The sequence below is a fragment of the Phoenix dactylifera genome, chromosome 17, assembly GCF_051530095.1.
Source record: "Phoenix dactylifera cultivar Ajwa chromosome 17, Ajwa_hap1_PhDact_Kaust_v1.1, whole genome shotgun sequence".
NCBI lineage: Eukaryota > Viridiplantae > Streptophyta > Magnoliopsida > Arecales > Arecaceae > Phoenix > Phoenix dactylifera.
Genome location: NC_143206.1, coordinates 14,571,157 through 14,587,277, shown reverse-complemented (window position 1 = coordinate 14,587,277; position 16,121 = coordinate 14,571,157). Strand labels below are relative to the sequence as shown.

General features: G+C 36.9%; 1 protein-coding gene across 1 annotated transcript; it reads right to left on the bottom strand.

Annotated features, from left to right (window-relative positions):
* Positions 1-1,711: 1,711 nt before the first annotated feature.
* LOC103720662 (receptor-like serine/threonine-protein kinase ALE2) lies at positions 1,712-11,248 on the bottom strand. Its single transcript, XM_039132888.3, has 8 exons — positions 10,801-11,248; positions 9,602-10,075; positions 8,236-8,610; positions 6,141-6,353; positions 3,398-3,769; positions 3,043-3,286; positions 2,805-2,952; positions 1,712-2,404 (listed from the first exon to the last, which is right to left on the bottom strand). Exons 1-8 carry the CDS (start codon positions 10,841-10,843, stop codon positions 2,030-2,032), a joined length of 2,244 nt encoding a protein of 747 aa, XP_038988816.2. The 5' UTR covers positions 10,844-11,248; the 3' UTR covers positions 1,712-2,029.
* Positions 11,249-16,121: the final 4,873 nt, after the last annotated feature.

Here is a 16,121-nt window from a genome sequence, read left to right as displayed (position 1 = left end):
ACTTTAGGCTAGTCTATAATTAGGAAAAGATGAGAGAGTGTACGTGCATACATGTAATCTTAGTGTAGGCAGCTTCTTTCTATCATAATGAAAAAAATATTTCTCAAGATTTGGTAGGAATTTTAACCTAAAATTCATCTAGATAATGTACACTCATGTAGCTTTAGTCAATAAATTTTCTGTGAATCTACGATATCATTTGCAAAGTCAAATATTAGACGAGATTACCTATTCTGCAAAAATTGATAGTTTCCAATGCCAGTATTGGAGCAGTCTAAAATATTACATAGAATTGGAATTTTAAAGTGAAATCAAGTGGATGTGTATTAATAATAGTGTTCCTCAATTCTTTGAATTTTCATATTTTAATTCAATAGAGATGTTTATGTAATTTTGCGAATTTCCTTGTTGGTGGCTTGAAAGGAAGAATTCAAAACTCTCAAGTTTGGAAGGGTTTGGAAGGACGTTATTCTTTCTAAAGATGGAACTAGAATTTGGGATTCGGTATGTGGTAAGTGGGGTTAGTTTAGTTATTCACTAAAAATTTTCAGGACTTTAGGAGACTCTTATAGTTGAAATTTTTTTTTGCAAAAATGAAGGTCACGTTATGGCCACTCCGAGAGCTGAATATATTTGCTAGCCCAGAAACTTCACAACGTGAGTCATTTGGATTCGACATGGCCCTCATGCCACTTGCTGCAAGGCATCACAAGCTCGAGCCTGGCACCAGCTTTTCTTGGACGTCGTCCCCAGTTCAGGCCGTGCTGAAATTGTCCGAGTTCCATATATTCCATATAATAGAAGGTTATCATAATTTGGCTTTCCAAGCTAAGCATGTATAAAGAGGTCAAGAGAACTACTGGGTGACCTCCTACGAAAAATATCCTTTGGATTAGGAAGAAAGAGCTATCTAGTGCGCTCCGAAACTTATTGTCTTTTGATATTTTTTTTGATAGATCCGTATTAGAATTGTATGAATCATCTCTTTCAGAAGAAAAAAAAAACCATAATTATGAAGGCCCATGGGATGGTTTGCTGTATGATATATTGGAGCTCATACAACTACAAACTTTGTGTGAGGTACAGGTGGCCATGATTGCAGAACTGGAGTTTAAAACCGAGCTAGAGAGAAACCAGATTTCCTATAAATTAAAAGTGGCATCGTGACAACTAATTAGAAACTAAATTGATTTTAAAACAAAAATCGGAGCACCAATCATGATCGATGCTAAACCAGACAAACAATTTTCCTAACATAAAACAGTGCCAAACTATGTTCCATGCAACACAAGTGAAAATCAAATACCTGCCAAACTATGTTTCAGCCTCGAGGACTCTGTATCCGACAATTGTCTGATTTTGTACCTGACATTATACCGCCCGTATACTGATATTCCAATCGCCATCTTTCAAAGCAAGCAACCACCGAAATATCAAATACAGGTTTTTTTTAAGTAGAAACTAGGTTTTTCTTTGACCAACGACATTACTACATACGTATACTCGGGAGCAGTATTGGACAAAAAGATGAAAAAATTCCTTACGCCTTACACTGAGAACAAGAAAATAATGTATGTTTGATGCACCCAATGCTGTGGCTGTGAATTAATGGATCCAGTGGTATTCCATTTTCAGCATATATTGGGTACTAACGCTATCTTCTTCTGTTCTTCTTCTTGAATGGCAGTCAAAATTCAGTCTCATTCAGAAGTAGGAACAAAACTTTCTTCATGAATTCGTATTAGTAAACAAATGCATGTAAACAGATGCCCGGAGGCAAAGAGGACATTTGATCAGACACAGAACAAAGAGCGAGAAAAATGTTTCCATGGAGATAAGCCCCAAAACTACCTGGGCGTAAGAAAAATTGAAATATACAAGCAACATGTAACCAAACAACCTCCTGCCAAGCTCAAGCCATCAATCCAAGATCTCGCCTCGTTTGCATAGCAGAACCTGATTCTTGTATTGCCATTTTGGCGATCGAAGTACCTAATGGCCATAAATATTGCTCTTGAATCTTGACACTTCACCGGCCTTCATGGAGATCTTCTGAGAAAACTGCTGTTCTGGAGATATTGTCATTGTCAAAAAGGCTCAATCCTGAGAATGGTCCAGAAGAGAACATCGAGGAAGTGCCATCAGACTCGTAGGTCGTTGAAGACTGCCTGACATTTGGGCGAGCAGATGGAGTTGGCATGGTATCCTGACATTCTATGACACGTTGAACCATTTTAAGAGACTGAACCACTTCACCCATTGTGGGCCTCTGGCTCGCCTCAGGTGCAACACAGGCTGCTGCAATTGTGCAAACTCGCACAAAGTCATCCTTTGGATAGTTACCTGCAAGTCTTGGATCTGCAAGCTCTTCTAATCTATCCTTGTCTCGAAGAATCGGCCGAGCCTGCAGGTTATAGGATGAACAAAGGAATTACCCCTATCCAGTCAAACTAAATAAGCCAAATGAAATAACACAACCAAGTACGGCAGGTAATATAAAGTGATTGCAACAACAAAAAAAATTTATGCAAAAATGTGCATAAAAAAAAACACCAGGAAACATCCAATCAACTATCAGCAAATGAAAAACTTGGTGCATATGAGGGCTTTCTTTTTTCTTTTAGCATATATGTGTCCTCTTGAGTGCTCATGTGTCATTTCATTCAAGGGTATGCCTCGCCACTCTGAGTTTGTTTATGTACAACTACAAGCGTATAATTCTGATCTTGTAATGATCAAAAAAGTTTATGTATACAACATTGAGAGAGAGAGAGAGAGAGAGAGAGAGGAAAAATAGGTCTCACCCAAGTCACAAGGTTTTCCTGGCCAGATGGTTGTGACATATCTACAGGCCTCCTTCCTGTCAGCAGTTCAAGTAGAACCACTCCATAACTGTATACATCGCTCTTTACTAAAAGATGTCCAGTCATGGCATATTCAGGTGCTACATACCTGAAAAATGACTACCTCAAGTTTGACGACAATAGTAACAAGGTACAAGAAAAAAAAACCATTTCAAAATAAAGGAAACAGACAACTCACCCAAATGTTCCCATCACACGAGTGGAAAGATAATTTGCCCGACCTTCAGGTGCCTGTTTGGCCAGACCAAAATCAGAGACCTTGGCATGAAAATTGTTCTCTAGCAATATATTTGATGCTTTGAAATCCCTGTGGATCACACGGGGTTGGGAGTCCTCATGAAGGTAGGCTAACCCTCTAGCAGCATCAAGAGCAATCTTCATTCTAGTGTCCCAATCCAAGGGGCCGTTAGTCCCCAAGGGACCTGAAGAGAATATAGTTAATGTCAGCATCGTATTAGGTTTTTGCCTCAATGAAAAGGTCAAATAGAAACTTGTCAGCAAAAAGAACTTTCAGAGTTGGCCATAAGCAATACCATGAAGCCAGGATTCTAAGCTCCCATTTGGGACAAGTTCATAACAGAGAAGGTTCTGTGATGAGTCACGGTTGCTGTAGTAACCAACTAGTTTCACAAGATTTCGATGATGCAGCCTGCTCAGCATCTCAACCTCAACCAAGAATTCTTTATCTCCCTGGTGTCCTCCACTGCTAAGTTTTTTTATGGCAACAGGGGTACCATCCCTTAAAACACCATTGAAGACACGGCCAAACCCACCTTCTCCAAGAACACTTGCAGGCTCAAAGTTATTTGTTGCTTCTCTGAGCTCTTCGTATGCCAGGAACCGTATACTGGTGGGATGACAAAGAGACCCTTCTAAAGAAACAGCATCTGCAGTTCTTGGCTTTGCTGCATAAATATGATGCAGAAAGCATTAAACAGTAGATAATAATAATGTATGTCATAGCATAAGAAATTTGAACCAAGTTACAGACCAGATTCTCTAGTAATTATAGGAAGGTTATAGGGAATCTTATTAAAAGCATGATAGTTGGATGCTAAAAGTGAATGGCCATCATTAACCCTTTTCCCATATGACTGCATACATTTCTTTGTTAATCAATGACAGAATTAAACGAATACATTATGGTAGGGTGTGGTATCATTTTGAATTGATCATAACTGCTGAAAGCAAAGATTACGAAACTCCATATCTTGCATGACAGCATCCTCTCTCAGTTTATTAGCTTTTAATATGTTGCTTCTTTGCTATGGCTCGTTAAAAGTCTTTGCTCTATCCTTTTAAGTTACCCTGGGCTCATCTGTCGTCCACTGAAGTGAATAAGTGTGTTTTTTTCCCTTGAATAGTTTCATTAATTGTTTTAGTTATTTGGTGGAAGAGAACATGCTTCATAATTAGTGTTTTTCTCTCAAACTGAAACAAAAGCCCCATTAGGTGCGCTGGTTTGACAGTAGCCTCCTAAAGTGGGCTCATGCATTTGATTCTCATGAGGTGGGTCCAAATAATATCCAAACACATTTACAATGCAGGTGGCAAGATGCGGACAATTGGTGCAATAAAGGGATGTTTCAAAATTATGATTGGATGTGGATGCAGCATAATGGGTTACAATTATGGGATAGTTGAGGCTTATGGGGTGCTCGTCTAGCAAATACACAAACACACACAGACACGTGCGAGCGTGCGTGCACACACACAAACAAGAGAGAGAGAGAGAGAGAGAGAGAGAGAGAGAGTACTTCATACGATTTTGCGTGTTCGCTCGAAACTAGTAAGAAACATTTTACTATTATGTGATTAATGAGTAAGAATGTGAAATGACAAAAATGAAGTTGTAAGGAGCTTTTGAACTGTTATGTGTGTCTAATGATTCTGGTAATTAAGAAGGCCCCAACTTAAGAATTGTGAAAACAAAAATGTTCAGCTGTATGTAGTCAAAACCATGCTAGATACTATTAGAGATATTTATATTCAAGAAAGCTTATGGGTTGCATTGTTATATAATAGAGTGATGGATAGCTAAGTAAATGGCATGGGCGTGTGTAGAAAAGATCACATGAGACTCAAATAAGAGCTAAATTTAATTTTGGGCAGTAAAAGAAGATGGAAGAAAGATAAAAAAAAAAGTCGGGAGAAAGGGAGTTGTGACAGAAGATATGTCAAAGCTTACCCTAAACAAGGAAACAGCCCTTGATAGACAAGTGGACTACAGATTCATGTTCAGTGGCCATAACGATCAAGAGTTGGCACAATATGCACACTGTATCGTACTTGAAAAGATGCATGGCATTGCCAAACTCTAGCCAAGGCATGCATAGATACATGAAGAAAGCATGACATTTTTGCATTACTATCATTTGGTTCTTGATGGGACGTATATATGTTTTGAAATTTGAACACTCTATCCAGAGTTTTGGCACTTTAATAGAGCAGCATAAGCATAAGTGAAGCTTCATTTGTTGTTTATGATGAATACAATCTAACTGATGCATTGCACTATTTAACAAGTTCTAACCAAAAACTAACAAAAATATGCATAACAACAATGACCTCAAATTACAAAGTGAAAATTTACTATTTAACCCAGTTCATTAATTGTTTTTGCGATAAATTTTTCACCTGAAATGTATAATATGCTAAGAGAAAATATAACCCATCACCATAAATTCCATGTAATAGCATATTAACTTGTATAATAACGTATTACAATGATACACTATGATACAAGCGGATCCAGACCAATACTTACACCTAGGAGTTACATACCCATGTACCATGCCAGTATCCTTTCAACATGGTATATACTGTGTGGCAAGGTGTGATACGTACCAGCTAGTTTAATTATAAGTCTGTGTGTGTGTGCATAAACATGCAAGTTTTCTTTAGCCTTTTTGGCACATTTTCCTGGTCATTCATCATTCAAACTTTCAAAGATTGTAATCCTAGTTTGGTGATCTTGCCATGATCCTTTTTTTCCTTTTCTTACCCAAAGTAATGTCTAATATATGTTGATTTCTAAAACATTATGGGAGATGCACAAGGATAGATAGAATACATCCTTTCCATTAATTGTTGCCTTCTTACGTCATCAATGCTTACATAAAGCCTCAATTAAAATCTATGAGTTATAGGTTTATGCAAGAAGTGGAAATACCAACAGGTAATACCATAATAGAGATAAATGTCAACAAATAACTGGAACTTGAAATACATAATTAACCTGCTTGAAACAACAAAACTGAAACTTAAAATGCATACGTGTTTCATTAACTGGTATCCTTTTCCTCCATTTGCCAGATATGCATGAACAAATTGTAAGCACAATTATGAAAGCAATGATTACAACACCAGCACATATGCCGATGATAATAAGCAGACTTGAATGCTTTTTGTTTCCACCATCGCTACTTGGCATAGGCAAATAGGGCATTGCAGGCTGTGAAGCTGTAGGTGACATAAACAGTGCTGGAGCTGGAAAACACAACAAGTGATAGGAAGCAACCATCTTAGTAGGAAGTTCGTTATTATTAATAGCACTAATAATATAGCAAATACAGTAATATACAAGACTGAGTAATTATGAAACAGTCAATCCTAAATATTCAGTAGGAAAGAACAGGCAGTATGGAATGGAGATAAGCACAGCAAACATATGCCAAGGTAATAAAGACACATTTCAGTTAGTCTGGCCCAATGTTATCTAATGACCATATGTTGGAGTGTTGCCTCAAATAAATTTTTTTCAAAGAACCAAAAACTAATTTTAACCTACAACATAGGGGATTAAAAGCAGCTAGAACCCTAAAGTAACCTTAGCTGGTTTTGTAATACTCAGCTTAAAGAACTAATCTTAATTTACAATACAGGGGATTAAAAGCAGACAGAACCCTAAAATACCCTTAGTTGTTTTTGCAATGTACTGAGCTAATCTAGTGCATAAACTTACTTAAACCACATAAAATTCCACCTTAAAATACATTTTTTTTTCATACATCAAGCTTGTTTTTAACCACTGAAGAGAGTAAATATACCCAAGACCTTCCAACTTCTACCTCTTTCAAAGAACAATTAACATAGATATCTGAAGAATGAGCAGCTTGACGTCACGTCTCTACATGCCCAAGCCATTTTAACGCAACTATAGAATTTTTGTTAATATAATATTGTTTTCTTATATACGTTCAAAAGTATACAAGATAAATCTAATTATGGGTTATCTGACAAGGTTGAATACAAGGTTTGCTTACCAATACCTTAGCAGTTTTGTACGGTATGCACAATAGGGTATGATACAGTTCCCATACTGACACAAGGTTGAGACACCCTTTTCTAACGCTCAGCTAAGGAATGTCTCAGAATTGGGTGGTACAGCAAAGAACCAGGCAGCACATATTGGTTCTGCCTGGTACAAGCCAGTTTGGTCCCTGCACTTATTGACCTCAATACCTTACGAGCACAGTATGGTATGCCTGGTACAGACGGTATGAGTCAATAGAGCACATTAGTTGAATATTCAAAGGAGTACTTCCAAATATATTGGATACCAAAATACATGGAAAAACAATGGATCTGGGTGATCTGAGCTTAAATCACTAAATATCTTTTGTACATTCCAACAGTTAGGCTGCTTCCATGTTTTGATGGTTCATAAACTTGATTTTGGACTTTTGAATTGGCTTTATTTGTCAATAGCCTGATATGGTTGGAAACATGTTCATGGAAAAAAAATGATTTTTCTCTTATATATAATAACAGGAACATGATAATAACACCATAAGAATATCACGAGAAGAGATGAAAGCATCATAAATAACCCTTCATAAATCAATAATGGATTGATATTGGAATATTTTTGTTGAAACATTGATGGCATCAATGCCTGCAGGATACATTTGTCTCTTTGTAATTGGTGAGATCCCAGCAGAATTGACTTGTATTAAGCATATATCTTATTCATAGGGTTGATTATGTTCAAAACTCTCATTTTCTGATGATTTTCTTTTTCACTCAATAACTTTCTGTTTTCTTTGTATTTGTCATATACTTATTTTAACAAAAATATATCTGTTTATGGCTGTAGCATAACCATGAAATGTGACTAAAAAAAATTAGTGGAATATATATATAAAGATTCATATTTTGTTTTTTATATAATATCTAATATGAGAGAGAGAGAGAGAGGCAATGATAGGCATGCAGCAAAAAAATGATGTCAAAAAGTGCAGTTGATCATCCAGATTCTGGAGTAAGTTCATATCTGGATGCAAGGAGTAACCATGAGTTTGAATTTCCAAAACAACTCATATCATGATTAAATATTTTTCAACACAATGATATAAAGGTGAATGATTACCAGGAGAAGGAGTTTCTGGCTTGAACCAAGTTAAATTAAGAAGCTTGTAGTTTCCAACTAGCGCAGGGTTGATATGAACCCTATGCAAGGCAAGTGAAGAATTCATCGCATAAACTTGATCCTTAGAGAAACTTATCCCAGTCTGTGGGGCTATGTCCATTGTGATATTTAGCCCCGACGCACCAACAACATAGAAGTTATCGATCTCAAATTGAGGAACCTGCAAACTGAGCTGAGAAGCCAGTTCTTGAAGAAATTCTTTACTCCAGTTTGAACTCAGAGAAACATTCAGAAGAAACAACTCAACTTTCACCGGGTACACACAATGACAATCTTGAGCACCTCGTCTCTGTACCATGTTTGGCGCACAACATCCTGCTCCAACACAAAGACCACTATAAATGCTTAAAGTTGAGGTAAACAAACCGAAAGCTAAAAGATCAGCATTTGAACCACATAACATGTAGATGAGAAGTAACCATGATGACTCAACAAGATTCCATAGTTAAATATCTGACTCATACCAAAACTTATCCAATCTGCCAAGTAGTGACCAGGAAACCTCACCAAAGCCAGATATGTATTTCAGAAGGGAAAAAAAACACATTTCCTACCCAACAAGGAGTAATGATATTAAGTACAAAATTTGTTTCAAATATCAAAACTTTCAGCAAAAAAATGTTATCAACTAATATCTAATATATACTTTCATCGGAAGTGGATTCCCTGCTTAATTTTTTTAAAGAATTGGAAGAGAGAGATGAAACACATATGTATGACAGCCTTGATGAATCCAAAATTCTTTTTTTCAGAAACACGAAAATATGGATATAGCAAATCCTTATATAGTCCTCGCATGTTTAGCTAAAGTAAATATGTTTAATGGATTGTCTATTTATGTTTGTTATATGTGCCATATCCACTTATGTGTCCATTATATGTATCATATCAGGTTATGTATTTGTTATATGTTTCATAACCTAGTAACTATTATCATAAAGATGCTCCACATATTGTTTCATTTACGTCTTTGTTACATGTTTCATATCCAAGTAAATATTTTCAGTTGCCTATAATCAATTGTTCCCATTGATAAGATGCTTAAGTGATTGATATACTTAGACATACGGTTATACATATGTCTCACAACAGAAAGCATAGTAGTATTATTAGTGCAAGAATTTAAAAAAAGCGAAACAATGGCATCAGGAGTTCACTCATCCTGTAGTCTTAAAGGTTTGAATGCTTAAACATCAATGTCATCTATGTCAGTAATTGAGCAAATAGTATTCAGCACGAACGGAAATCGCTAAAGCTTTCAGAATAGAATGCTAGATAATTCAATTCATTGTGATTACAACTTTACCAGGGTGAGGAGATGGAGGTTCTGCCAAACCAGAAGGAACTGAGCTAGAATTGGAATCTCCAGGAGCAGAATCCTCAGCAGGCGAAGGTACAAGGGCCGACCCAAGGGCAGGATGGGTGCTGCGCTGCATTGAAGGATCTGATAGTTGTGATGAATTCAATGAGGGGTGGCCCTTAGTTGTTAGTGAGCCATAATCCGGAGGAGCACGCACTGGTGAAGGCGCAATTTGCAATGAAGAATGCTTCCTGTGTCTTCTATCAGTCGGAGGAACACTCGCTGGCAAAGGGAGTTTGAACTTGGCAGAGGCAATCCTGGAATGGACTGGATTCCATCCACCTGAAGGGGAAGCAGCTGCAGCTACCACTGTTGCTTCTTGTTTATGGCTGCTCAAGTTCGCCTCAGCAATGAGTTCCAAATACAATACAATCACCAAGTAATTCAACACCAAAATTCTTGAGAGACTTCTCAGCAATCCTGCAAGTTCAAAATTAAGGACAATTAACACCAATCAGTATAATGAGAATACTGAAAAAGCAAATCCTTCGATGAGAAATCTGCTTCTTTTTCTTATTTCTCTCTATCCTTCATAACTAGAAGCAGAGTGAAGTTTCACCTTTCTTTGCTCAAAAGCCGAAAAGAAAACTTCAATAACCTACTTAAGTATAAGTCACAATATGTTTAGAATATTTTTCATAACCAAACAGGAGATGTCGCAATTGGGCTTCAAACCACTTGTATTAAGTTGCGCCTTGAAGAGTGACATTGACGACAGTTAGATTTTTGAATAAGCTCCTGAGAATTTCCATAGCCTGTCAGTTCAGACAAAACACAGAGAGATGGCATTGCAAGACACACTCCCAATTAACAAGAACAGAGCACATGTAGGGATTGGATATCCACAAAATTTGCTCTTCTTTTTCTTTTTTTTTTGATCTCTCGAAGCAAAACGAAATCCCTCGGCCAGAAACACACGCTAAATCAACAAATTCCTAGACCAAAAGGCTGGATTAATTCATCAAGAAAGACGAACAAAGATGTGTGCTACCACCAATGCTTCACATTCGCATATTTGCTTACATGGACACTCGTAAAAACAAAGATTTGGTTCTATAAACACTATAAAAGAAAAAGGAAAGATAATCAACAAAACAGTCGAGATCAAACCGAGAAAATTCCCACGGAAGAAGCTGGAACAGTACCTCCACAGGGACAAATCCGCAACACACCCCCGAAACTCCTCATCCTCGATCCCGTCCCAGTACGAAGGACACGGATCTACCAAGCCTTGCGAGATCAATCCGGCGATGAGCGGCGAGGACATGGAGTGGCGGTGGATCTCTGGAGGAGGTTAGGAGCGGGGGCCGGCGGTGTCGGCGAGCGGGGTCGAATCGAGAGGGAGCGAGATCGCGCGAAGCGGAGCTCGAAATACTGGATTCGGCGACGCGGAACGCGATGATCTGAGAGGAACCGGAGATCTCCTGTCCATGGGAGCGAAGTTCAAAGCGCAAGTAGTTAGGGTTTTGGAGCTTTTGGCCTCGAGCTCCGTCCGCTTTTGCGCCTGCGCTTTTCTTTCTTTTTCCAACTTTTTCCTTTGTCTTTTTTTCTTTTTATTTTTCTTGATTTTGGTCGGAATCGAGACCAAGCAGCAGAAACTAACCGATGGTGAGACAAAAAAAAACCGGTTCCGGGCGCTACTTCTGGCAGTTGATAGGTACACTCCACTCTTTGTAAAATGAACTCTCATTATTTCTTTCTCTTTGTAGCATATTAAAGTGAAAAAATTGACACATCTCTTCAGTATCTTCATTAGGGTGCCAAAAAAAAGATTGCGTTTAATTAATCCCAACCTTCTTAATCTTTCTTGTTTTCTATTAATTAATATCTAATTGCCAGTGGAAAGTAATGCGGAAAGTCCTTTACTAAAAATATATCCCTTTCAAATCTAATAATTTGAATATTGACTGCATTTAGAAATAGGATTAAGATGAACAAATGTCTATTAACTCATCTACTCACCTTCTTTAGTCAAATAAATATTTTAGCATATAGAATAAGGCACGGGTATTTAGTCAAATAATTTGCTCTTTCCCCATCTAATCCATTTATCCTAATTAATCTAAAAATAAGTTATTCAAAAAAAAAGTGAAATAATTTAATCTTTTTCATTAATATTTCTTGCATGTAAATTTAATAGCCATCCATGACAAAAGAATGTATGAAACCTACCAGTAACTTAACTAGGGCATACAATGACATCTAAAGTTGCCAACTTTGAAGGAATAGGTCCCACCAAAACGTCCATGATTTAACGGGTCAACATGAGTTTGGTTTTTTTTTATTTGAGAAAAATGTGTGGCCTTTAGCTTTTGACATAGCAAAATTATCCATTTATAACCATTATTTATGGTCATCAATTTAAAGATGTTCTGCAAGTAGTGAATGCGTCCAAACCATTTAAACGTTTAAATTTTGGAATTTCTTCTCAGAATACCTAACCGACTAGAGTAGTATACCTAATTTTGGATCACTCATGGAAAGCATTTGTCAAACGGGGGATTTTGTGGACACCCCAGGGTCGTACCTTTTAATTCTTCTTCCCATAAACATAGTATTAAAATAAAGGACGTATCCTCGTTTCTCACGCGAAATATTATATGCACAGCCCATGCAATAGGAGCTCAGCTTAGCATGGCCTTCGTTTCGTTTGCGACACTACTGCGATATGATAATACGTGGCTTTTGAGACGTGAGTTGGCCGTTGATGTCGAAAGGATAACTATAACTTGAGTGGAAGCCGCATTGGCACATCAGCTCGTATCTTTGGATATCCATCCACGGAAGAAAATATCACATCCATCAACGTTTCACAGCTTGAGTGGAGGTTTTATAAAAAACTAGTTGTTATTTGATGATTATATTTTTAAAATATTATAAAATTTAAATATATGTTTGATAAATAAATTAAAAAAGTATTTTTAATATAACAAAATAACTATAAATATAATAAATATAATATATATTAATATATAAATATATAATATTACTATAAAGAGGTATTTCTGTAATTATATAATTTTATCATAAGTATTTTGGTCTAAAAAAATTATAAATCTAAAAGAGCTTTCCGTCGCATGCTAGAAGTATTTTTTCAAAAAAAAATTATTTTGGAGGCAAAACTAAAACAACTTCTTAATTTTTTTTACCAAACACCTTTATTTCATCCAAAAATATTTTTGGAGGATTAGAAAGTACTTTTTAGCTGGCAAAAAATTCTGCCAAATGGGCCAAAATGGCACTACTAGAGAAATCTTAGATAAAATAGTTACACAAGGTGTGTGCGATTTTTTAACAAGTTTATACATCGGTAGATTTTTGTGCAGGATCTTAGTACTACTTCGGCCCACTTATGGCAAAACGTCCCATAAACCTCTTCCGGCCATGGATTAGATCCAACACTTTGCTGCATCAGTGCTTGTGATTTATACCTGCATGTGGGTTACAGCAGATGCAACTCATGGGAATGAAATTAGAGCTTGTGAGCTAAACCACATTACTCTCGACAGTTGGATACAAACTTAAGTGTGGTGATAGGATGGTCTTTTTTTTTTTCCCCCATCAAATACTCTCAGCAAAAACGAAAATGCGCTTGCAAATGGATCCATGACACATCAAAGGAAATATTGTGGCCGGAGGTGCTCGACGATCCGCTTCTAGAGGACATTCGACGGTTGCTGAAGAAGTGTGATGTCTCTCAAGTTGTGCTCGTATTCCGAGAGACGAATGGAGTTGCTGATTTGATCACTTTTTTATTGTTTATCATTTTGGAGATAGTCTATAAGCCCACTCTGTGTCTATTTCTCTATCTTTGTGTAGTATTTTGTCCTTTGATTCAGATAGTAGTGCTTACGCGAGAGTAGTAGGAGCTGCCGGTGGTGTGCTAAAAAAAACAAAGAAAGAAAGAAAAGAACATATTGTGGCTGCTGTTCTTTTAAAAGCATAAAGTATGATCTAATAGATGCGATTATATATATATATATATATATATATATATATATATATATATATATATATCAAGAGGTCAAGGTTTTCTTCAATTTAGAATTGAACAAGAGACGTTCGGTTCTCGGTCACGACCGTCCGTGCAACATATGGCGGCTATGATTTTGCAGGCTTCATGCTGCCATATGCATGTTTTCCTCCAAATCCTACGTTCTCGTTCCATCGAGATCTAAGAGCAAGTCGACTATACGCACAATAAAATCAGAAAACAGAATATCACGGAATGGCCTAGGCAAATCTTCTTTTTGAGTCCACAAGATGCCACCGGAGTGATTAGCCGCATAAGCAGCCACCCAGTCTACAACACTATTAGTCATCCTGAAGACGTGCTTGCCTTTGGCCACTCAACTTGGAGCATGTGGCCGTTTGAACTTCATGACTCAGTTTAGTAGGAAGAAATCATTGCATATATTTCAACCATACTTCTAGAGATTTTTTTGGTTGTTTTAGCGACCAAGCAGGATTAATTATGAGCTTTCAGATAGAAAATATTTTTAGGTCCCATTTAGTGCACATCTCAAAAAATTTTTAGCTATAACTCAAGATCTTCTGGACGCTTGTTTTGCATCGTGAAGAATTTTACGACCATGGATGGTTGCTATATCTTCAATTTCGGAGATGGGTGACTATTGCTTATTTTATGCACTAATCCTCAAGGATCGCCATACTTAATGTGAATTATTTGGGTGCCATAAGTAGAGCTGAATAGAGTTCAAAAGCAAAATCCATTATATCAAGAAGTGAAATTGCATGCCAAATTTGTGGAAGTCATAACTTGATTATATAATAACTAATTGAAGTGATTTTTTGTTTTCAAATTATGTAACTTTTTCATATCTATGATGCAATGCCAATTTTTTTAGAGTCTATTTGGGTGATTAGGCTAAAAATCTTACGGGATTCGTTGGATGGACCGGTGCAACCAGCAAAATAATAGGATTATAGATTGGGTTAGGCCTATACTTACAAAAACCTAGAAGCAGTTTTAAATTGGGCAGGTCCGAATCATGTGGAAAGAAAAAAAAAGACCTCAGTTGTGATGTTAATCTTTCGCATGCTGGGCATTTTGATTGTATTCAAATTTCTTTTTCACTAAAGTCTTTTTTCTCCCTATGAGATTTGGAGCGTCCCATTTCGAAGCTGATCCTAGGTATTTATGAATATAGACCTAGCTTAGTCTGTAATCTTATGATTTTGCTAGCTGTACTAGTTCAACCAACAAATCCCACGGGATTTTCAGCCTAATCATCCAAACATATCCTAAAGGGTTGAAATGGACCGAAATCCAATCATTTGGGCTCTGAAATAGGCCAGTCAAACTGAAAATTTCTTTCTTGTACAAGATTTTGAGCAGTGTATCTCCAATTCCAAAAAGAGTCGAGCTGTACCTCCCATAAAATTTTAGCTTTTTCGTGTTTATTTCTATTATTTATATTTATTTTTGAAAAGCTAGCTATATTTGAATTAGAAGAAAAATATGACCTAAATTTTGCAAGTATGAATCTTATTATTATAGAAAAAATGTACCTCAATTTTTTAATTATCAATAAAACATAGGACATAAATTATACATTTGCAAAATTTAATAAATATTTTTTTTTGAGAGTTTTGAGTCGAGGGAGTTGAAGAAATTTTTCTTCTCCCTGAACATACCCACATCATATTTGCCAATGAATGTAACTATTCGAATTTCTATGATGAACAACAACTATTCATTTTTTAGATGGATGATATGGTGGATATTTAGAGCTAAACGGCTGTTTGAGGTGTGCTGCACCACAGAGGATCCGAATCCAACTAAAATTGGTTGGACAACTTAGCGGACACCTAATCTCATATATTTCATCAATTTTTGTAAACTGCATGAATTCTGCCATGCGTGGAAGGACAACCCCTTAGCCACCAAAATGGGCACTCTGTGGTATTATCGCTTTTTGGACTTAAAAATAGGTCACTATATTATAAATTTCTTCGCGGGTCTTTTTTTTTTTTTTTGGAACATTGGCGGTTCACACCTGAAAGTGTGAAAACAACCTATAAAATCAAAAAACAAAATACTACGCAAAGGTTTAGGCACAGCCCCGTGGTCTAGCTAGAAAAAATTTTTCCGAGTGATGAGCCGCGAAGGAAGCAACCCAGTCTACAGCACCGTTTGCCTCCCGATATTCGTGCATGGTCTGGTAGAAGTCAGCCTCCCTCAATGCTCTATGAATATCGTAGAGCAGCGGCCGGTCCTCGACTAAGTACCCCCATCTTCGGATCCACTCAATCACCGTGGTCGAATCCCCCTCAAGGAGGATGCGACTTTTGTGGGTCTATTTTAGGGCTAATTGGGCATATTAGTTAGCTTGCAATCTAGAGCTTGCAAGTTAAGAGTGCTAAATGAAGGCCTCTATCTTTTTTAGTTTAGCCAACATTAGTTACTCTACTTATCTAGGGTTGAAGATCTATAAAATTATTT

Coding starts and splice junctions, on each gene's coding strand:
- LOC103720662 (XM_039132888.3), bottom strand. CDS start 10,843: ATGAGGAGTTTCGGGGGTGTGTTGCGGATTTGTCCCTGTGGAG. Junction 6,354..8,235: donor GCCAGAAACTCCTTCTCCTG/GTAATCATTCAC, acceptor TGTGTTTTCCAG/CTCCAGCACTGTTTATGTCA. Junction 3,770..6,140: donor GATACCAGTTAATGAAACAC/GTATGCATTTTA, acceptor ATATTTATGCAG/CAAAGCCAAGAACTGCAGAT.